The sequence below is a fragment of the Haliaeetus albicilla genome, chromosome 20, assembly GCF_947461875.1.
Source record: "Haliaeetus albicilla chromosome 20, bHalAlb1.1, whole genome shotgun sequence".
NCBI lineage: Eukaryota > Metazoa > Chordata > Aves > Accipitriformes > Accipitridae > Haliaeetus > Haliaeetus albicilla.
Genome location: NC_091502.1, coordinates 24299471 through 24323639, shown reverse-complemented (window position 1 = coordinate 24323639; position 24169 = coordinate 24299471). Strand labels below are relative to the sequence as shown.

The window sequence follows — 24169 nt, the reverse complement described above, 5'->3', positions numbered from 1 at the left end:
TGCTGCATTTGAGAAAAATACCGTGAGCTCCTGTCACTAGTGCGATGTGTTTTGCCCTCCCAAAAGGCATGGGAGGAGCAAACCCCGTCTAGCATTGCCAGGTGACTTTCAGAGGTGCGCCCTAGCCAGCTTTGTGCTGCAGCCTCTTAATTGTGCCTTTCATTTGGCAACCGGTAGGATACAGAAGATTCCACTTCTCAAACGGGGAGAAATGGATTTCTCTTTTTAAAGGTAAATCCGCCAAGTTTTGCTACCATCAGCACAAAATTTCGGTGTCCACAACGTGATTATCTGCTGCAAGTTTTTTCCATCCCTATCTTCTATTCCTGCTCTCGTCACAGCTTCCCAAGTCAGCTTTGTCAGTTCCCACAAAAGCGGCCGCTCCACTTGGGCTGCTCCAGTCACTGAAAGCCCCATTTCCTCCTTGGTGCCTGAAATGGCTTTGCTACATGGTGGAAACAGCTGGGACTGATTCATCAAAAAATTCAACCAGAGCTCAGAACGGTATCTTTCTTAAATCGCTGCTTTCAGCTAGAGCCATAAATAATTTGCTAAAATTACAGGCTCGTCGCCCAAATCATGGGAATGCACTTTTATAGGGCAGGATTTCTCGCATACCCCACTCCTCTGCCTCCCACCAGGAAAACGATCTCCCAGTAGGCAGCGAACTCCCACCCTGATGCTCTCATTAAGGCAGAGCCGCGGCTGGGCCGGGTGCCAGGCAGATTCCACCCCAGCTGCTCCGCCGCCCAGCGGGTCGGTCCCCAGCCCTTATCTTTGCGAAGCAGCACGTGCGAGCTGGCAGCCAGGAGAAAGAGGCCATAAAAAGGCTCACAGGCACACCGAACGCGACGCGACCAGCATTTTTAAGGGACATCGGGCAGCGTTTGTGCAAAAGCCTAGCATCCGTGAGCCTTCAAACTTCATTTTGAAGTCCCACCAATATTGCATTAGCAAATTGTAAACTGAAAAGGCAGCCTGCTCCCCCATTCCTAGTGCCTGCTACTAGGAATGAACTGGATGAGGCAAGTGAAATAAGATGAAAATAGCGACTGTATCTCTGACTTGGTCAAAAGATTTGAGAATTCAGACAGGCAAGACAGGAATCCAGAGGAAACCCATCACCGTGAGCTGGAACCCAAGATGATGTCATATGGTCCTAATTTAAATGCCTGCCCTGTTCTTTTGTCTTCCCAAGAACTTGCTTAGTACTTTTTGCAGGGACTGTACCTGCCCACTTAGTTTTTCCTGTACTTTTTAAGATCAGATGTGTGAAAGTCAGACCAGGTTTGAGTTAATATCTCGTAAGCTTCAGCTTTGTTCCACGTACATTTATGCATTGTTTTAGGAGTTCTTGACTTGATAATTGCATTATTTACTTGCAAAGTTCTAAGAATTGGCCTAATGAATTTCAGTGGACTGCAGCAAGCTGATGATGAATTTCCCATTAAAAGCATCCAGAGCTAGGCTTCCCACACACACACTTGCCATGTATAATTAAATCTGAAAAAACGGTAAACACAACATGTTTTCAAACCACTAAGCTCAACCTTTTCCTCTCTCTGTCAGATTCTTGACCCTCTTCCCTTAAGCCTTATGGGAGGTAAAATGCAGAGGTGAGGGGCATTTGAACATTGTTAGTTTTTGGCAAATTATTTGCCCTTGATTCTGGATTGCTCAATCTCCCTATGGCTGCAGCTCTCTACTGGCACCATGTTCCTTCACTGGCAAACATCTGAGAGAACAGAATCTCCCTGTACTCCAGTGATTGTGATCTGAAGTGCTCTGTTCCCTCTCTTCAATAGAGATGAAAGATGCGAATTAGCTTTGTGCACGGGTACGGCCCTTTGTTTTTCTTTTCATTCCGAGATCAATTATCTCTTAGGCTATTGCAGTGCAGAAGTATAGTGTTAGCCGAAATTAAAGGACAACCAGTGAATGGATAGAGACGCTTCTGAGATGACACAAAGTCCTGGAGCTCCACAGAGAGCGTGAACTCCAGTATTGTTGAGAGCAGAAAAGCCTAAATGTCCCTAACCTGAGGGTGGGAGGAAAAAGTCAGTATCTAGACTTAAACAACTGCAACAAAATCTCAGAATGCTTACCTTTTATACAAATTTCCTTTCACATTTTCCGTATGTTGGAACATGGTGTGAAAATGCATTTAAAAGAGAAGGTAAGCTAAAATAAACTGGAGATCAAGGTAAGCAGTTAAAAAAAAAAAACCAACCAACCAACCAAAAAGTAACAAAAGCAAACACATACTCAGTAAGAAGGGAAAAGGTAGAGAATAGTAGCAAGAGAGTAGTAGTGTACTGTACAGAAAGACCTGCTCCAATATAAGGTAGTTACGAGGGATGTTTTACAAAGGATGTTTTACCAGGGAGTGTAGTGACAGGATGAGGGGTAATGGTTTTAACTGAAAGAGGGTAGATTTAGATTAGATGTAAGGAGGAAATTCTTAACTACGAGGGTTGGTGAGGCACTGGCACAGATTTCCCAGACTGGCTGTGGATGCCCCATCCCTGGCAGTGTTCAAGGCCAGGTTGGATGGGGCTTGGAGCAACCTGGTCTAGCGGAAGGTGTCCCTGCCCACGGCAGGGGGGTTGGAACTAGATGGTCTTCAAGGTCCTTTCCAACCCAAACCATTCTGCGATTCTATGTTTACAAGTCTGCTTACCCACGTAGTGGGGAACTCAAAGGTAAATTTGAATCTTGGAAAGAGTACAGTGTTAAGGAAACAGCATTTGATATTGAATCTTAAGATCATCAGTATTACAGAACACTTTTTTTTCAATTCAGTTAAAATGCCAATGAGTTAGTCATCTGCTTGAATAGATGAAACCTAAGAAGAAAAGGAAAAACGTACGATTTCCTCCACAATTCAAACTAGGACTCAAGAGAAAAAAATACAGGATGCAATCAAGAAGCCAACTATGGAATACTCTCATTAGGAGATTGGAAATGTTTGTAGCAGTCTTAATTTTCAAGTAGTTTTAGGCATCTTGAAATTACAGGTGAAGAACTTTTTTATAGTCCTTCAGTATTTGATTCTCAGCTGGTGGTAATACAGAAGGTGAGTGATCTTTGCCTAGTATATTATGTGAAAGGAGCTCAAGCACAGCACAAGGGGAGCAACACAGTAGAAATTTGTTCCAGTGCTCAAAAAGAGAGAAAGATGCCAAGATTTTGATACTGAAAAAAAAAAAAAAAAAAAAAAAAAAAACCCACCAGTCCAGAATGGAGTAGCTGTTTGGTCATCTGTGGCCTGGGAACAAACGATAAATCATAACTCAAATACCGATAACCACAGAGCAGCCGAACTACCTTGAAGAAAGGCAGAGTTTATGCCGGACAGCTGGCTAACCCAGAGGGTTTATCTGCAGGTCCACCAGGAGCACAAAAGCTTCGCTGCGCTGACAGCAAGGGGCGGCGTTCAGGACTGAACGGGCATTCCCTCAGCCCCTGGTCTCCGCTCTGCCCACCAAAGCATCGGTCGTGGCCTGGAGCGTATGGATACCATTTAAATTAGAAGCGTTTATTGGGATGACAAACTGCAGAAATACTGGTGAAGTGTAAAATTGAGAGAGGAAAAAAAAAAAAGTCTAATGAGCTAGTTCAACCATCAAGTACCTGTCCGGACACAGCTTCACAGTAAGAGATGTGCACCAACCCTTGTCCGCTGGGAACTGAGCTGAGGATGCCAAAGAGAAGTCAGATGGTAACAACTCGGCTGTTACATGTGCAGGTTTTCACAGCAGCACCCTATCGGTGAAATACCAAAAACCAGTTTGTAAGAGCAGTAGCACTAAGAAAGGATATTTAATTCAAGAATACCTAAAGCAGCTGAACAGTTTTATGGTTATGAGTCTTTGGAGCACAACATGTCAGTACTAAAAAACTCAAAACAAAATCACAAAAACTTGCCGTAATCTCTTACTAGCCTAGGACCATGCAGGCATGCACGTTCACTCATATAATAAAGAGGAAACAGATTAGCATGAGTTTTCCAATTTTATTGTGGGAAAGCACATAAGGGGTTATTATTTACACCAATCTCTGTACAACTGGAAAGTATTTCTTCACTACTTTGTTTACTTGCTAAAAATACACTTTTTTCTTTTTTTTTTTATCAATTGATTTCTGAACACAGGTAACATTTGGCTGCTGCACTATAAAGCTTCACACATTAAGCGCTCCTAGAAAATCCTACCAAAGGATTGCTACTAATCCTAGGAGGTTCCTCAGTCCACTGAAGCCTTGCACAGACACACTTTCCAACAGGAATGCCAGAAGGATCATGTTTTTCATAAGTTCTTGTCCCTCCGTACTCCCAGCTCACCTCCTTAGGGGAACACTGACGAGCTGCCTGACTGCTACTTAATTGAGAGCATGTTTGGCTACTTCAGCTGATCAGAAAGACTTTGACTGCCAAAACTGCTGCTGAATTGAAAAACTAAACAGATTTTCTCATCTCAGTAAGATTGCTTCACGCCAAGATCACCACAAAGAAAGAAATTCTGCAGAACTTAGTGGGATGGGGTTAGTAATTTTCCAACCCATGGTATTTAATTGCATTGTTCCTGAAGACATACAAATATGCAACAGGAGAACTGGATTACAATTCAGAAATTAATACGTTTGACTCCTTTTTATGTAAACTCAATTAAACTCCATGTCCTGCTAACTGAAGTTCTGCTGCTTGCGCCAACAGGTTCCTCCTCCCCCCACACCACAACATGAACAACCTGTGCCCTCCCCAAAACTGTCCTAGCTTCAGAACAGCTGTACAGGATGTAAAATAGCTCAGGATTTAGCCTACGGCAATTGGCAATTTCACTTTGAGGTGCAGTTCCTACACAAGAACAATAGCACTTTAGAATTATTTTTTTTTCCCACTAAGAATTTCGGTACCAATGCACAAATACAAGTTTTAGGCATTCAAAAAAAACCCCCTCAACAAACCCCCACAAAAAACCAAACTCCTTAGCTTCATTTCAGAGTACTGTAAAAATAACATTGATTTATGCGTCTAAGCATTTACATAGTAAATACCTAGTAAATACATAGCAGAAAACCTGGAGGCCTTAAAGAGAAACTTTTGGTAAGTAAAAACTGAAGATACGGCCCAATGAAATTACTCCTGGAATGCTGATGGAGATCTGTCTTGATTTTGTTGATTCAATGTAGAAACACCTCCATTTTCTTGAAACTACTCTTAACTAGATGAATAACTCCTGTATTGGGCCGTCTGCTTCTTAGCAGAGGAGAGCAATCGTTCTTCAGCCGCTTTATTTCTGTGGTTGACTTTTTTTACACAAGTATAAAACTGTTTTGGTTTGGTTCACTATCTTGGAACACTGTATATTGTTTTCATGTAACCCAACAAGCTCATAAATATATTTCTTTTAGTGGCAGATTTCACCGTCTGGCAGGTTTGGGCATTATATAAACTTTGACAGGTTTGCTGAAGGGTATGGTCCCCTCTATGCCATTTTCAGATTGTGGGAGAGCCTCCAAGCTCTCGCTCCAGGTAGATTTAAGAATTTTCGCAGATGCCTTGCTCCTGTTCGAATTGTAAGCCAGCAGCAACCGCACTTCAATCTGACATGGCTCTGCAGAGAAAAAACAGAACAACCCTGTCATCACAGAGTCAACAACCAATACTGAATGAAATTTTCTCTCATATATACTGGGTTAAGTACAGAGCCATTCTGGGCTGACCAGAATCCAATCTGGTGTTTGAAAACACAACACTGTCATTACATTCAGCACAGTAGAACTAAGCACCGTTTTAGATGTGTGCCCCCCCCTTTTGTCACAGCTTAAAAAGAGAATCCCATGACTAACTTGAAAATAGCAAATTTCAAAAATAACTATTAAAAGTAACTCCAACCAAATAATAATAAAATCAGAAAAGACCATAGAACTAGGTGGTCTTGCTACCTATATTTTTATGGCAGGATCAAGTAAATCCAGATGATGTCTGATAAGACTCACAGCAGAGGAGACTACTCGAAGATTCTCTTGTTGGGAGGTTTTTACACGGCAGGACAGCCCTTTCTGCTCCTTCACCACCTCAGCAGGTAGACAGATATTCCTAATACTGCCCATAAGGCAATTCCACTTGGTTCTTCTCCCAGTGGTCATAACAAAAATTGGGCTTTCAGTCTACATAGTGTGACTCTGAGCAGCATGCTGGACTATAGCCCCATCAAAAAGTTCCTTTCTAGACTGAAAAACCTGATTCCTTTAGGACTTTTCCTTAGGGACTTGTAATGGTTTTGGCTGGGATCAAGTTCGTTTTCCTTCATGGTAGCTCTCATGGTGCTACGTTTTGGGTTTGTGACCAAAACAGTGCTGATGACACAGGGATGTTTTAGCTCCTACTGAACGGTGCAATATCCACCAGTTTTCTCACTTTTACCCTTCTGATTCTCTTCCCCATCCCACCGGGGGTGAGGGGAAGTGAGCGAGCACCGGGTGGTGTGTGGGGCTTAACCATATACCAGGGTTAACCCACAACAGGACCACGTTACTGAAACCTAAATGAAACCTACTGAAACCCACATAATTTTAAGATGCGATGCCCAGAACTGCAGCCGAGATGTCATCAGTCCCAGACAGAACACAAGAAATAACCTTTTTCCACAGTTATCCCACAGTTCAGCTAACACCTCCCCGAGACTTGCCTTTTCCCATACTGTCAACTCTTCTTTTATTTGTCGCTTGCAGTCACCTCTATTGCTTCTGCTATACGCCTATCAGTTAATCTCTGCTTTGTATTTGGGCATTCTCCTTCCTAAGCACACACTTTTTACTGGCCTTCAGTAAGTTTCACTGTCTTGATTTAAGGCAGTTTCTCCATTTTGAATTCTGACTCCCTGCCCTGAACCCTTCCCAGCTTGGTGTCCTCCCCATGGTTTATATGGGTAAGTGCCAATGTCAAAGTTAATAGTTAAAATAATGGCTAGGAGAGACACCAGAACAGAATCCCCTAGGGCCATACTTAAAACGCCCTTCCACTGAACACTGCAGAAGCAGAAATAAGGACTTGATTCAGCTCCCTCTGGTACAGGATGACCATTTAAATCCGTATACTTCCAGTCGTAGAAACAATACCATTTTTTCTTCTCCAAAATAAAACAAAGATAGCAGGATGAAGGAGTACACCATGGAAATGCTAGACAGAGGAGTATGTGAAAGAACATGGCACTAAACAAAACTCTGTGGGTTAAAAAAAAAAAAAAGGTCACCAAACCCTATTAATAACTGCTCAGAAAAAAAGCCCACATTTAAATAAAAGTGAAGGGATTAAAAGAAAACAGGACAAAGGGAGCTGCGAACAAATACCCTCTGCTTTTATTGTTTGAAGTCCACAAGCCAATTACTGAAGTACTTTCACAGGGAAGTGTGAATGCCAACTGAGACTGAACGTGAATGCTGGAGTTACATATTTCATCACAGCTAAAGGGTGGGTTTTTAGGGCATTTAAAAGGGTGAAAGTTTAAACAGCAGTGAAATTGTACTGTTGAGTACACACAGTTCCAAAGGTTCTCTGCCCTGCTCAAAGTACCTGTCAGGTCTAAAACAATGAATTACAATGAAATCAGTTTACCATGACTTCTTGCCTTTAAATAAGGATGCAGGCCTGACTCCTGCAACTGATCTTGCTCTGCACAGAAGCGGGTGACCTCACCTTGAATACGTGCTCTCAGCGCCGCAAGACTGCACGTGCAACCCCCAGCACGTAGAAAGCGCCTTCCCCTCCCACGACAGCAGCCCCTCCAGTCACCTACGGAGCAGCACTGCCCTGTCAACCAGGGAGATGTAACTGCTCAAAGGCTGCGAGAACAGAAATCTGAGCAACGCTAAGGGTAGCATTGACAACAGCTGTAGACTCCAGGATCCTGAAAGCCCCCCAAGACTGTGGGCATGCACGTCTTGTGTGCAGGAGACCAGGATCAAGCAAGACACACTCCTATCTTAGAAAAGCATGGCGACACAATCACATGAATTTGTATCGTTAACGTTACCTGTCCAGGCTGTGTGTGAGAGGTAAACCTGAGTTATCAGTCTGTGCCTTCCGGGACCAGGATTTCGAAAGTCAGCTGGTTTAGGATGGATTAGCTGTGCTTGTCCATCTGGATACAATACCTACGGGGGGGGGGGAAGAAAAAGAGGAAAAAAAAAAAAAGGAAACAACTGAATGATGACTGGGGATTTGCACAGTGTGTGTTATTTTGGTGTTTGCTGTTTGAGTTTGGAAGGCAGGAAGGTGTGCTTTATCTTGGAGCCAGGAGTCCAGCTGCCCTAGATTTAACAGCCACACACCAGCCATTCAGACTCACAGCACAGGTGGAAAAAAAATACATTGACATCAGCTTCTTCCTCTGCATTGTAAACAGAGGTTTTCATTTCTTTGTTATGCAGTGAATTTACGTATTTTACTTGGCATCGTACCACACCTACCTCCTCAGCTGCATTTGAAACTAGGAATTCAGCAGTAGGAAGAAAGTTAAGATGTTGTGCTGGTTTTGGCTGGGATAGAGTTAATTTTCTTCACAGTAGCTAGTATGGGGCTATGTTTTGGATTTGGGATGGAAACTGTGCTGATAAAACAGAGATGTTTGCCTTCCTGCTGAGCAGGGCTTACCCAGAGCCAAGGGCTTTTCTCCTTCTCCCCCCACCCCACCAGCGAGGAGGCTGGGGGGGGGTACAAGGAGTTGGGGGGGGACACAGCCGGGACAGCCGACCCCAACTGACCCAAGGGAGATCCCAGACCATAGGACGTCATGGTCAGCAGATAAAGCTGGGGAAGAAGAAGGAAGGGGGGACATTGGGAGTGATGGCGTTTGTCTTCCCAAGTCCCCGTTAGGCGTGATGGAGCCCTGCTGTCCTGGAGATGGCTGAACTCCTGCCTGCCAGTGGGAAGCAGTGAATGAATTCCCTGGTTTTGCTTTACTTGTGTGCACGGCTTCTTCTTTACCTATTAAACTGTCTTTATCTCAGCCCATGAGTTTTCTCACTTTAACTCTTCCGATTCTCTCCCCCAACCCACCGTGGGGGGAGTGAGCGAGTGGCTGGGTGGTGCTTAGCTGCCAGCTGGGGTTAAACCACGATAGTTGTAAACACAAAGAGCCAAAAACCTGCATATTTCTGGACTGTTCAGAACAGCTTCTTCTGCTCCTCCTTCTCCCACTACACAAGCTGGAATTTCACCAGCATTTATTTGTGCTGATGTCCGTAACATGCCCAGTGCATGTGAAAGCACTGTGTGGAGCACAGAATGGCATCAAAGTGCTCAAATAAACTCTCAGGAACTGTACACAAGTCAACTCAGCACACTATATACAAGCCAGTTTCAGAATGTGTGGTTAAAACACAGAAATCCAACATTTTTACTAATAAAGTGTACAATTATTTGCAATTTAGAAGTATTGACATCCTTAAACAAACTCCCCATAAGATGCATTCTTTTTGGCATTTGTGTCAAGCGACTGCTTACCTGAACTTTAACAGTTCCTTGGGGATCCTGCACATGTTCCAGAGTTGCATCAACATCCAGTGCCACTACCAACCCCGATGTAAACCTCAGGGGATTATCAGATTCACCAGTAGGCTCAATGATATTTGCAGTAGCTCTATGGAGCTAGTCGGGGCAAAGCGGTTGGCAAAAATGAGGCCAGGGGAGGAGGAGGAAAGAAAAAAAGACAATCATTACTGTTCTTAATGGAGAAATTGTGCATGAGCTTTGGAGTCTTTTAGATACTGCCAGGAATTACTGAGTCTTCTGTATTATTAGCAGTAGCCCTGAGGATGTTAGGTAAGAAGAAGAAAGCCTTTGAAGAAATAATACTTGGGGCTAACCAAAAACGTGAATTCTAAAAGCTTCATGGTATATTAGGAACTAGTCAGATGCTAAGACAGTCTGCAAGGATATCGCATTTTAATTCTCTGTGTTAAACTGACCTGCTCTGGAAGAGGAAGGTGGAGAAAGGTACTTTGTCGCAGTGTTGTCTGAAGAATCTTGACCACTTCCGAAGGCTTGGATGTCACGAGTCTGGGCATTAAGTCCAGCAATTTGTCTACAAAACTGCCTTGCATATGTGGGAGCTCAGAGATGAAACATCTGTGTTACAAATAAATTAAAAATCAAATACTTTTTTCAACATTTTCAACAGTATTGTTATTTTCCACCAAGCTACTTAATCCTTACATTTAGTTATAATGACAGAATTAGATATGTAAAGTCCTCTTCTGATGCACGTCTCATACATAAGATAAAGATGATTTTGGCTAGTTATGTTGGGAACATACCCTGTGCTCAAACTGACAACATCAAGGGCTATGCAGATCTCACTTCTTGGGTCCTTCATCAATACAGAGCCTAGCGGGCAAAGGAATCTAGATTCACAGAAAAGGAGCTAGAAATGCTGAGGTGCCCATCAACAACACATTAATGAGAAGCAGCTACTGCAGGGATTTGTCCGCTCAGATTGCATGTGCAGCTGTAATGCTATTTAGATAGTAAAAGTACTAATTAAATGAGACTACAGGCAATTCCAGCACTCTGCATTCAATCTCGATGTCTCAACAAAGAAACACAGCTGGATGAAAGAGCCATTCCTGGCATAGTTGCCTTGCACAGTTTTTAAATTTGTGCTTCTCAGTGAAGACATGCATATCCCTAATTCTTTACGCTGTGCACTTTCATCTGGCCAACTACATAGCTGACTCATTACAGGATCTGTCATACCCATGCACCCAATACGTGAGTTGTCTGACCCTCTGCTGCAGCAAAGTCTCCAGAATGGTTTTTCTCTACCAATATTTATGAAAGTATTACTTATTACATCTGAGGAGTGAAATCTTAATAGTAAACTACAATCAGTAGTGAGGAGGCGGAAAAGCTAGTTCTAGAGGTCAAGAACAGAGAATGGAATCCATTCTATAGTTTGGGACAACAGCCTCTCACAAGAATGTTTGGTATTTCTTATTCTTTATAGAGAAGTAAAACTGGGCTACTACCCTACAACCCTGCATGCAGAAGATGGTTCATTAGATTGAGTCACTGGTGGCTTATCTGTTATTACCAGCAACATTCCTGTGGTGTTTAGCAAGACAGTTTTGTAAGCCTAGTAAGTATTCATGCAATTTGGTGAAAAAAATGCACCATTTCTGTAGGTGAACAGCCTCTTGAACAACGGGCTCTCCTCCCCGTTTGTCAGCTCCAGTGTTGTGCTGTATCTTCACCTACAGTTGACTCAGTAAAGCCTGGACAGGCATACTGGACATGCCCAAAACAGCTTCAGGTCCTAAAGCCTGAGAAATGAGATTTTTTTCAGGATCCTAGTGGTGCTCTACAGGAGCTCATAATCCATAAACAGAAGCCTCTACCACCAGCTTGGCAAGGGTGGAGAAAAATCATGCTCTCCTCTGTACAATGCTAAGAGGGATATGCAGGAATACACATCCTTGTGTTCCTATGACTGCCACTATGCAGACAACAAATTTCAACTACTGTGTCATGGGATGCAGCTAAAATCTGGCATGCTGAGGCTGCACAACCTAGACACGGGGATTTTACATGTCTGAGTGTTTATAGGTGACCTTACAGCTAACTGACAAGATCCACCATCATCCAGATTCCCTTTGTGGAATTCATCACTGCCCATAGGAGTTACATTCCTCATAAAAAGTGATGAGTTTTGCTCATCCTGAGACTCAGAGCAAAGAAAAGATACAAAGCAAATGAACAGTTCTAGTCATTAGCTACCAAATAAGCTAAACATCAGGGAATGGGTAAATTTGGCTCCCTTTTCTCATCACTGAACCAGCCATAACTGCCAAGCATATGGACCACAAATAAATGGGAATTTAATCAGAACTAGAGATGAAATTCTGCTCAGGCAACTCTGGATACCTATGTCTCTCAGCTAGCTACCCAATTCCCTTCTGAGTCAACAAAAAAAACCCTGGGCATCCCTAGCCTGACCTTTTTTAGACATCTAGATTAGGACAAGACGAAAAAGCACCTCTCCAGTGAGAGGAGAGCTGGGCGAGTGCTTCAGAAGCAGTGGTCTACAAAGCAGATGTCAAAACCTGGGCGAGATGACTCCCACCTTGAGCATGTAGACAGGTCACTCGCTCTCTCATTTACAATTTAGAAATTTGTGATAAAGAAAAGGGAAATTCCCTTTTTTGTCACACTCCCAGGAAAGCTCTTCCATTGATCCCACATTTAGAAAGGAGTTTACTTCTTGCTTTATCATGTCATGATAGCAGTCCCTGATGTAGGACATCAAAAGGGGAAGGGATATGCTAAGGGATGAAAAACAAACAGAATATTCCCTGATGACAATGGCGGAGGGACTTTCTAACATAAAGTGAAGAAGCAACAGTTTCTCACCTCTGAAAGGAATCTACTTCCTGTAGGAATTTTTCACACATCCCAAAAAGGGGTTCCACTCTGTAATGAAGATAACATTCCTTGGTTTAGTTTTAAATAAAGAAATCTGGCTCTATGGCTATGAGCTTTTAGGGGTTTTGGAATCCAGTTCAAGCTCCCAAAAACTAAAAGATCTTACAATGTTAAGGCCAGAAAGGTGTTCCGCACAAGAGGAAAAAAAAAAAAAAAAAAAAAGCAATTGCCATCTCCCTCCCCACATCCATATCCCACTCCCACAAAAAAAAATCATTTGCATAAGGCACCAGTTAAGGTCCCAACACCACTGCTAGAAAATATTAACTTTCCATCTATAAAAGAGGAGGTCAAGAGTTAAATATATCATGGACCTCTATGGCAACACAGTAAATTGATGGCAACAAACTCAAAACAAAAGTAAATAAATCAGGATACTAACCACCTTGCTCTAACTCCACCGAATGAAATTCTAATTCTACAGCCATCCAAACCCATGTGTAACTTCACTGACCTCAGCTCCCAAAATGAACCACACAGAGCCTCTCATGTTACCCACACACAAGCATTTTGTGTCCAAGTCACATAAACATTAGTTGCAGATCAGTCAAAAAGACAATTCTTTTCTGATGCTAAAAACTCAGCAAATAATACTTAATGAAGCAAACACAATTAGTGCATTCTTTGATACATGACTTTTCCTTGTATAAATAGGTCCCAAATATCAACTCTACAACATTTTTAACCTATTTACATGTTCATAGCTGAGAGAACTCAACCCCCACAACATGTCTTGCTAATAATTTTGTCATCTAATTTAGTATTATGTCACTGTACAGCTACACCAAAGGCAAAAGAAGGCTCTTCATTCTGAATTAGTTTAGCAAATGGTTATTGGCATGTCGTGATGTTTTATGTGTCTAATTTATCCTTGCTGGTTTTTGGGTTTTTTGGGGTTTTTTTTGGTTTTTTTTCAAACAAAGCTGGAGGAAACTAAGCTTACAGTTAACCCTAAGAAGATCCTTGTACCAGGTCATCCTTACCCTCTAGTGGTACGTGCAGTCACTATAAGCTGTAACGCCTTCGCTTGCAGTCTCATGTGATGAATAATGACCACTTGTCTACTCTCCACTCCGCTGTACATGAACTCCATTTTGTACGTTTCTTCCAAGATCTGGCAGACAGACACCACAGGGTTAACAAACCATCAGACTCAGTTAAACTCTTGCACAAGCATGCTCACAAGATTCTGGTATTTTTCCTCATACTGAGGAACACATTAATCCATGAGTCTCATTCTTTTGGTGAAATTCTTCATGGCGTAAAGTGGCACCTAATACTAAAAGGTTATCTCGGCTATATTAAAGAAACAATTCGTGAAACCTGACCTGAAATCAAGCACTCCCTCCGTTGGCAGTCTATCTTTTGACATTGCATTTTAAATTTCTAGGGGTAGAGCACTCACAGACTCCCACCGGCTACTCTGGAATACAAAATGTGAGCAGCACAACAGAACAACCTCAGTGGTCCTGCTCAGGTTGACATTTTTGGAGCTAGGTTTGACAAGTTCACTTGAAAACAACTTTACATTCAACAACGCTTCATGTACTGCAGCTGAAGATGGGAACTATCACAAGATAAGCAATGTTCTGGGCTATTTTAGATACACAGTTAAAAGCTTAGATGGGACATTGCACAGTTTTACTCATCATACTTTACCTGTTGAATAAATGAGCTTCAGTAGACAAGAGAAGTGCTCAGATCAATATAGTTGAGTTCAGTATGACTGTACAGAAGCCAAGAACTTGCTAATTACTGAATAGGAAATATTCCCTCACCTTGCGTTGACGGGAAGTGATCTATATTCACAATCACAACAGATAAAACTTCCCAGGGGGTTCACATGCAACTGAGAAGGGCACCCAAGACAGACAGTTCAGTTAGTGAAGATTTAAAAAGCTTATAGGCTTTTGTTTCTACTCATCCCTGGGGACAGCTGTCAACAGCATGGAGGGTTTTGATGCACAGCAGTACCTGCCTCTTATTACATTTTAATTAACTGAACACTCAAAATGTCAGCATAGTTTCCCAGCAGATCCATGAACTTGCTTTTACCCTAGATTTGTTTCCAGATTATTTGATACCTTGCTTTCTCCTTTACCTTTTCTTAGGGCTTAGCTTCAGTTTTTCCAGGATCATTTATACATCACAGAATCAGAATAACTCAGGTTGGGTGGGACCTCCAGAGGTCACCTAGCCTGGTCCCCTGCTCAAAGCAGGTCTAATTAAATCCACTTACTCAGGGCCACATCAAATTGTGAACACTTCCAAGGACAGACACTCCCCCCACCTCTCTGGGCAACCTGTTATAGTATTTAACCACCCTCACAGTAAATTTCCCCCCCTTTATATCTAATCAGAGTTCCTCTTATTCCAGTTTGCATCTGTTGCATCTTGTCCAGAGCAGTCTGGCTCTGTCTCAGCTATACCCTACGATGAGGCAGTGGTAGAGAGCAGTACATCCACCCTGAACACCTCTCTTCTCCAGGCTGGACAAGCCCAATTCCCTCAGCCTGTCCTTGCAGGGAATGTGCTCCAGCCCCCGACCACCTTGGTGGCCCTCTGCTGACTTGCTCCAGTTTGTCAGCATCTTCCTTCTACTGGGGAGGCCAAAATACAGCACAGCCCTCCAGATGTCATCTCCCCTGGGCTGAACAGAGGGGAAGGATCACTGCCCCAGGCCTGCTGGCTATGCTTTTGGAAAAACAGCCCAGGATGCAGTTGGCCTTCTTTACTGCCTCATGTTCAACGTGTTGTCCACCAGGATCCCCACGCTGAACATCAGGAGGTTCCTGTCATCCCAATTCCCCAGCCTGTCCAGACCAGCCTGAACAGCAGCCATGCCCCCTCCCAGCCTATCAACTGGCTACTCAATTTGGAGGAGCCTTATCACCCACTTACTCCCAGAATCCTGCCAGTTTGGTGAAAAGGAAACATCAGGAGACCGCATCAAAGGCTTTGCTAAAGTCAAAGATATATGAATCCACTGCCCTCCCCTTGCTCACAGCACCAGTCCCCTCATCGCAGAGAGCAATGATGTTGGTCAAGCATAATTTGCCCTTGGGAAATGCATTTTGGCTGTTCCAAATCACCTTGTTGACCTTCACTTGTTTAGAAATGGCTTTTAAGAGGATTTGGGCCATAACCTTCCCCAGGAATGAGGTGAGGCCAAGCAGCCCACAGTTTTCTGGATCTTCTTTCTTGCTCTTCTGGACGATGGGTATGATGTTTGCCTTTTTACAGTTGTCATGAACCTCCCCCACTCACCACTCGTCTTTTGAAGATGAGGGACATTACTCCACTTTGGGCAACTAAGATTTACTTGGACAGACTACCACAGTGAAAGGTCAGAAGTGTATTATTATTGTTGCATGGCCAAGGAAGGGCTCGTATCCAAGGACTTGCCTCCGCACAGACCCAGACGCTTCTACCTCACCTGTTTCGCTGCAGCAGATGCCAATGCGTTCTGTTTCAGGTACAGAGGAGCTGCCACATTCCACAGCTTCTCTTGCAAGGCCTACAGAAGAAAACCACGAAATGATGATAAATACCCAGTTCAGTCTAAACATTATAACACTGTGCTAGATCAGCTTGGGAGCAGGGAAGATGCCCTGTCTCCCAGCTGTACGCCAACAGGTTGGTTGAAAGAGCAGGCCAAAGTTTTCTTTTGTGCTTTTAAATATAATACAGAGAACCAAAGCCTACAAATTATGTATTGTTCTATAAATACACAGGGATACCTATACAACTACAAAATATAAAACAGAAGTTGAGAATAATATTAACAAAGCTATAAATTAGAGACTGACTGAGCCAAACTCTTCAGTACTTTTTAAGGAGAACTTTACACAGAATGAAGTCACTTATTAGAAAAACAATAGCCCACTGCTTTGTCACCTCCCTGAGACCAAGATCAGGACAATCTCAGATTGCAGGCAAAAAGCAGAAACAGTAACAACTGTCCCCAGAAACACACCTACACAGTTATATTTCTGAACCTTCCTGTTGACAACCTCCACCCCACCAAAGATTCTGGAGTTACTATGAATACTGAGTGTACATCAGCTACTGATACTTGTATTTAAAAAAAACCCAACCAAAACCCCCATTCAACCACACCCTATTTGCTTTTTGATTTATGTTTAAAAAAGTTAAGAACGCTTGACTGGATGATTTATACCACTGTCTCCTTTTTGAAGCTGCGTGTCCTTAGATGCAGCTACACACAAAGCTGGCTGTACCCAAAGCTCAAGAACATACAGACTATATCCTACATCTAGGCTGGCCCCAGAATCCCAGCTAACTATCCCTAAAATCACAGGGTATGTAGAGCCTTTTGTCTGGAAGTTCCTATGTCTGGAATCTTTTGAGCCTCAAGAGGCTAGGAAATGAAGATTTTTTTTTCCCCAACAGCTTCTTTCTGTTGGGGAAAGAAGCAATTGGAAAGAAATCTAATGAAAAAGGCTGCTCTGACATTCAGGTTCTCTCTGCCATATCAGAATTTCTAGTTGTATGATATTATAAGTTACTTTTCATTTCAGCCACATTACTGACTCCTCTGCATCCTTGAGCCAAGAACGGCTGATGCAGCTTTTACCCCCTTCATCCAAACAGAGCACTCTTCTTTGCCAGATACACAAACCATCTGGTTCACTCCAGTCAAACCCTGGAGAAGGGCAACAAAGCCACCTCCAACTGCTGGTCCTTTGCCTGGATAGCACATTTCGCTTTGGCAGAAGTTTTGGATTTAGCTAGGATTGTACAGAACTGTAACACCACTCATCTAAAATACCTTCTTTGGGCGATAAACGTATTCCAAGGATTTGAGGGCTGCCATGAGATATGCCAACTGGCAGCGACGCATTTAGCAAAGAAACTGAAATCCCTTCTTGATTTTACATAGCAAAGCTTTTATTGAGTCCCTTCTGGAAACATGTTTGTTGCTTGCTTTAGTTCTTGCTTTACATGTGTATAAGTTACATTCAAACACCTAAATAATGCCAAAAGACTAACTTAAATACTACGGCCAGCTTATAGCTTGAGAAGTGAAGCAAAAAATTAGTTCCTGTTTACAGCAAGAAGCTGACTTCGAAAAAGGTTGCTGCCATGGCGTCAAATTAACCACTTCACCTGCTAATACCAGATAGATCGATCATTTCAGTGCTGTAAAAGAAAGGACAACTGATTTTTTGCTCAATCAAGTCTAAAGAATTTCTTTGGCATTGGTGCCAAAAAAGCTGTCTACAAAACACTGTCTATAAAAACTCCACTTAGAGCAGCCGAAAAGTATTCCAGTGGCCAGTAGCAGAGAAAAGTGACTCTCGTAATATAAAAGGCTACAGAGTAGTTGCCTCCATTGTGATTTTTGTCAGAAAATAAACTCTGCACTGGCAAAATACACACAAACCGACATAAGCCCTAGGTACAGCAGAGATCTACACTGGCGTACTCATTGGCAAAGTTACTGCATAAATTATTTGCCACAGAAGGGAAGCAGGAATATCAGAAATCCATGGAACCTGCGCTTTCATCATACATCAGTTTTCAGCACGAACATAAAAATGTGAAAGTGCATCACTGTGATGGACTGGGGGCATTTTTGAAGAATGGCCCAAAAAACACAGACAAAGTCAAACCTTGATGAGGAGCAGCTGACACTGAAGGTAAGTTGCAGTGAAATCTGCCATCCCTGCCAGTTCCGACTGCAGTTCTCCAAGCCTCTGAAGATCACTGAAGCACGTGAAAAAAAGAAAAAACAATGTTGAGACAGCAAGCAAGTTAATCTAAATGCACTCAGAACACAGCAACAGTAACGATGAAGCCAACTATTCCTGCATCTTGCTCTTTCTTATCCTTAGAGTAAGGACCAGAAACGGTAGCAAAACATGCACTACAAAACAGTTTGCACCTTGGGACTTGGCATCTCCTTTCCTCCTGCAGGCTGACACAAGCACAGCAGTGGAAGCAATAAGTCTGTCAACCCACATTACTCTGCAGCCCTATGGGAACCATACAGTGTAGCAGTTCCAGATTTAACTTAAAACGCTCCAGACTTCTACAGCGGCTAACGAGTCATTTGTGTTACACTGTTGGGAAATCTAACTATTCCTGTTGGCTAGGAAAGGTTGTCTGGAACATGTCAGCCTCACGCAACCAAGCATATTTGAAATATAGCTGCCTTTTTAAACCAAGCTGAAATCTTATGTACTGATGTTTGCCCAACTAGCTGTTGCATGTTGTCTGGTATTTCTTGTAAATCATACAGCAATAGAAGGAGCTTTTAACTTGATAGAAAAAAAGGACAGTTAATGGAACCCAAAAAGGCTTTATAGCTCTCTACTGTTAGACATGTTTTAAAATTAAAATGTGTATTAGAAAACAAAACTCATTTTTTGTTACAGATCTCAAAATAGGTTGGATGATGTGGATTTAACACGTCTGTTCTTCTCTGCATTTCGCTTTGATCCAAAGTGTACAGAATTGTCATTCTACTTCCATGTTTCCTACTGTATGGTTAAAAAGAATATTTTTTCTTCAGATGTCCCTTCCCTTTTGTTTACTTTAGATTTATTTTCGCATTTATGATACAATTCTGAAACTTTGGCTCTGCCAAACCGGAAGGTTGCTGAGCGCTGACACATTCAAAAAAATCCATCTGTATAACTTGCAGCCAAAGAAAATCTCTCCTAAGCAGAGGGGCTATGCCTTCCTTAAATGCAACAACAGTAGAGACAGCCTAAGCTTTACAAAGTGACTCCATTTCATCTTCTCCCAGAGAGCAGAGAGAAGAGGAGACTCCTGGGTGCTTAATTCCTATGTCATACTTAATGCATCACAACACACTAACAGGGAACAGGATGTCATCTCTCAGCTAACAGCCAGGCACATATTCCATTTCCCAGTCTTCTACAGTTCCCAATTCCACTAATTCTATTTCCTTACAAATCTTAAACAGATTTCAACATCCCTGCAAGACAAAAAAAATTCCTGTTGTATAGATGGAGAAACTAAACCACAAAGACCGATTTGCTAAAAAGCCTGTCTTACAGTTTCAGCTGCAGAGCCTGGGGGAAGAGCGTTAGTCTTAAGCGTGGTTAGGAATGCAAGTCCCAAGTAGGCACCAGGTCCACGAGGTCTGCGCTACTTCCCCCAATGACAACAAGGAAAAAGGAGGATGGAGTTATGTCCCACCACAGAATCCACTGCCATGAGCCTCTTCTATCCCCTTCCTCTCAGCAACAAAATCATTGGCGCAGGAAACTTTTGCCCTCTGCAAAATAACCTTTAACGGGTTTTTTGGTTTTGTCTTAAATCCTCCCTTCTCTTAAGGGTGGAAAACAGCAGCTGGTTTAGTACGGTTCCTGGGTGGTGATCCCAGCAGGAAAAAAGCCAAGCCAATAATTTCCATCAACTCCAAAGCATTACTGCCCTTTACTGCATATAAACTATGCACGCAGCCATCTCTGACAGGATTCCTACACTCAAAATCAAAAACATTCACAGCCTGCGAGGTTTCCAGACCTTCATTGTGCCTATGAGATTCTGGATGCTCTGCCAACAGATTACCTGTTTCAAGCATTTAGTGTATTAAATGCTTTGAGACTATGTTTTAGGCTGCACATAGTAGATTCAAAACAGCTGAAGACAAAGCATATAGTTTTCACAGTTGAGTTTTCAGTGAGGAGCACACTGTTAATTCGCCACTGCAGGTGGGTGTGAAAGCCATTCACAGCTACACATACAGAAAAGGCAGCTATTTCAGGGGAAGGAAAAGAATAAAGCTTTTTTGAATTCCATATTCCAAGCAAAGCATTTTAGATTGTTTTTCCATCTCTCAAAATAAGGCTCTTTTCCTCTTTCCAAGCAGAGGAATCACACTGAAACACTTTTCAAGTTTGTGTAAATTAGTCTAGAGATGAAATGGAAGACACAGCATAAAACCCACATTCAGAAGCCATCCTGTACACCCTTATCTATACAACAGCACACAGCAACATGCAACAAAAGGAAGGCTAAGAAGAATCTCCATCCTTTATTGGATGTGGGGGAAAACATAGTGACAAAGGATGAGGAAAGGGATGAGGTACTTAATGCCTTCTTTGCCTCAGTCTTTAATAGTAGGACCAGTTGTTCTCCAGGTACCCAGCCCCCTGAGCTAGAAGACAACAACGGGGAGCAGAATGAAGCCCCCATAATCCAAGGGGAAATGGTTAGGGACCTGCTACACCACTCAGACACACACAAGTCTGTGGGGCTGGATGGGATCCACCCCAGGGCACTGAGGGAGCTGGTGGAAGTGCTCACCAAGGCACTTCCCATCATTTATCAGCAGTCCTGGCTAACAGGGGAGGTCCCAGTTCACTGTAGGTTAGCAAACGTGACACCCATCTACAGGAAGGGCTGGAAGGAGGAGCTGGGGAACTGTAAGCCTGCCAGTTTGACCTCAGTGACGGGGAAGGTTATGGAGCAGATCATCCTGAGTGCCATCGCACAGCACGTACAGGACAACCAGGGGATCAGGTCCAGCCAGCATGGGTTTATGAAAGGCAGGTCCTGCTTGACCAACCTCATCTTCTAGGACAAGGTGACCCGCTTAGTGGATGAGGGAAAGGAAGTGGATGTTGTCTACCTAGACTTTAGTAAAGCCTTTGACACCGTTTCCCACAGCATTCTCCTGCAGAAACTGGCTGCTTATGGCTTGGATGGGCATACGCTTTGCTGGGTAAAAAACTGGCTGGATGGCCGGGCCCAAAGAGTGGTGGTGAATGGAGTTAAATCCAGTTGGTGTCCGGTCACAAGTGGTGTTCCCCAGGGCTCAGTGTTGGGTCCAGTTCTGTTTAATATCTTTATCAATGATCCGGACGAGGGGATCGAGTGCACCCTCAGTAAGTCTGCAGACAACCCCAAGTTGGGCGGGAGCGTTGATCTGCTGGAGGGCAGGAAGGCTCTACGGAGGGATCTGGACAGGTTGGATCGATGGGCCGAGGCCAATTGTACGAGGTTCAACAAGGCTCAGTGCCGGGTCCTGCACTTGGGTCACAACAACCCCATGCAGCGCTACAGGCCTGGGGAAGAGTGGCTGGAAAGCTGCCCAGACGAAAAGGACCTGGGGGTGTTGGTCAAAATCCAGCTGAATACGAGCCAGTGGTGTGCCCAGGTGGCCAAGAAGGCCAACGGCATTCTGGCTTGTACCAGAAATCGTGTGGCCAGCAGGACTAGAACAGTGATCGTCCCCCTGTACTCGGCACTGGTGAGGCTGCACCTCAAATACTGTGTTCAGTTTTGGGCCCCTCACTACAAGGACGACGTTGAGGGGCTGGAGCGTGTCCAGAGAAGGGCAACGAAGCTGGTGAAGGGTCTGGAGCACAAGTCTTATGGGGAGCGGCTGAGGGAACTGGGGTTGTTCAGTCTGGAAAAAAGGAGGCTGAAGGGAGACCTTATCGCTCTCTACAACTACCTGAAAGGAGGTGGTAGTGAGGTGGGGGTCGGTCTCTTCTCCCAAGTAACAAGCAATAGGACAAGAGGAAACGGCCTCAAGTTGCACCAGGGGAGGTTTAGATTGGATATTAGGAAAAATTTCTTCCCTGAAAGGGTTGTCAAGCATTGGAACAGGCTGCCCAGGGAAGTGGTGGAGTCACCATCCCTGGAGGTATTTAAAAGACGTGTAGATGTGGCACTTAGGGACATGGTTTAGTGGTGGACTTGGCAGTGCTAGGTTGACGGTTGTACTCAATGATCTTAAAGGCCTTTTCCAACCTAAACGATTCTATTATTCTAATAATATTGTCTATGCCAGAAAAATCTCTCTGGTTTTCAAACTGATGAAGAATGCCAAAGTCCTTTATAAGTGGGACTGGTGGCAAGAACCTGATAAATCACCAGAAGCAGGTCCTCTCCTGCTGAACAAAAGGCCACAGGACCTGGAAGTTAGAAAAGCAAAGGGGACAACCTCTCTCTTCCCACAAAAATGAAACAAAAGAACCCTGCACATGCACATTAAAAATAATATGATCAAAATAAAGGACTCGTACAGGGACAGAGAACTAAGAATGACACACGAGGCTGTTACCCGTAAAAACTGAAAGTGTATTTTACCATAAGCAAACAGTCCAAGAAGAGCACCCTTAGCTGACTCTTACCATGCTCTGAAAAGATGTTCCTCCAAAACACACACTGATTATTCAGTGGGGCAGAGCCAGAGCTGAGACCATCAGTTTTGTTTCAAACAGGCTGTGAATACCTTTTTATCACAATGCTCTCTAGAACAAGTCTCAGGCTAAGTGCCCGATGGCAAAGTACAACACCAATATTCAGAAGCAAAGCACCTGCTTCAGAGAAACTGGGAATCCTAACCGATCTTCCCATGAACAGGTCAGCTGGCAGCCTTACCGGATGGTAAATTCCAGCAGCTCCTGTATGCCCTGTGGGTCGAGGTGCTGAAGGTTGTAAACCCTCTCCAGGCTCTGATGCAAGAACTGCTGGGAAGGATCTTCATGGGGTGTAATACTGGGAGAGACAGGGGATGACACCAGCTTTCTACCTGGCAACTAAGCAAGAAGAAACACACGTGTACAGAAAAGTCTAACACAAGTTAACAACATTGTAAAATGCTGCTGCATTAACAACTACCGAGAGCTCCGATTTATTTCTCAAATTCAAGAATTTCAAGTCTACATCTTTTATCTTTGTTAGTTAATATTCTCCATTTTATAACCCACTTGCAGCTAGAGATATTCAGGTTAAACTTCAACATCCATTTGAGGGTAACATCTTCCTCATCTGTTAACTATGACACTGTGAAGTCGAGGGAAGTCCAAGACCACACAAACCGCAATTCATTTTATGAGCTGTAGTAAGACTTACAACCAACTTCAGTCCCACCTGTACTTCCATGCAGGAAAAACATGCTTCAAAGCAGCAGGGAACACATCTCAACCGCAAGTAAACTGTTTAGGTAGGACACAAGTCAAATGTTGGAAGATCTACAAAGGCTAAGCTCCCCTTCCCCACATAGAGCTACAGAAAGTTCCCAGGAATCCTGCCCTCCCAGTATTCTTTCCTAACCAGCAAACCATGTGCTATTCTCACTTGAGAGCAATAATGTTATTATTCTCGCCAAAATATTACAAAATCCATATTGTAACAATGTAATATTTGGCTCTTCTTACTTAATATACATTTCAATATTCATTCGCTTGGTGCTTGGGAGAAAAAACTTTTAGAGTTGAAGCATTACACACTGACAGACATGGAAAAAAACGGCAATATTCATAACAGCATGGTGAAGGACAAAACAAAGTGGTTCAACTTACTCTTAATGGAGGGACCAGATGAGAAAGACTATCCCGAAGATAGGCATAATGTCTGAATGTATGATCAGAGAACAGGGCAGGCATTGTTGGGCAACTTTTAGCAGCATTAAAAATCAGAACCAGAACAGCAATGTCTATTGAAATGGATTGTTAGAGAAAAATAAACAACAGCAAGAAATGCTCCTTGGGGATAGCAAGTTAAAACAACAACAACTCAACAACCCTTTCTTTGCTGGAGATTGTTTAGGAAGTTCTTTACAGTTGGAGAATGCTTGGCAAAACCCAAAGAGGCAGCTGTCCGAGCAGATGAAAACAAAGTACAAAGCACAAACATTACAGGATGGGCCATATTGGAGGAAGGATGTTACTGCCA

The 24169-nt window shown here is 43.2% G+C and overlaps 1 protein-coding gene across 2 annotated transcripts in view; it reads right to left on the bottom strand.

Moving 5' to 3' along the window:
* Positions 1 to 3995: 3995 nt before the first annotated feature.
* The window catches only part of INTS4 (integrator complex subunit 4), a 39276-nt gene continuing 19102 nt past the window's right edge, over positions 3996 to 24169 (bottom strand). For both annotated transcript variants that reach the window (XM_069808559.1, XM_069808561.1), the window contains exons 14-23: positions 23797 to 23930; positions 22874 to 23031; positions 18121 to 18214; positions 15921 to 16001; positions 13468 to 13598; positions 12413 to 12472; positions 9973 to 10132; positions 9509 to 9652; positions 8037 to 8157; positions 3996 to 5615 (exon numbers count right to left, since the gene is read on the bottom strand). In XM_069808559.1, coding sequence (XP_069664660.1) covers positions 5422 to 5615; positions 8037 to 8157; positions 9509 to 9652; positions 9973 to 10132; positions 12413 to 12472; positions 13468 to 13598; positions 15921 to 16001; positions 18121 to 18214; positions 22874 to 23031; positions 23797 to 23930 — 1277 coding nt within the window. In that variant the 3' untranslated portion in view covers positions 3996 to 5421. The remainder of the gene's footprint in view (positions 5616 to 8036; positions 8158 to 9508; positions 9653 to 9972; positions 10133 to 12412; positions 12473 to 13467; positions 13599 to 15920; positions 16002 to 18120; positions 18215 to 22873; positions 23032 to 23796; positions 23931 to 24169) is intronic.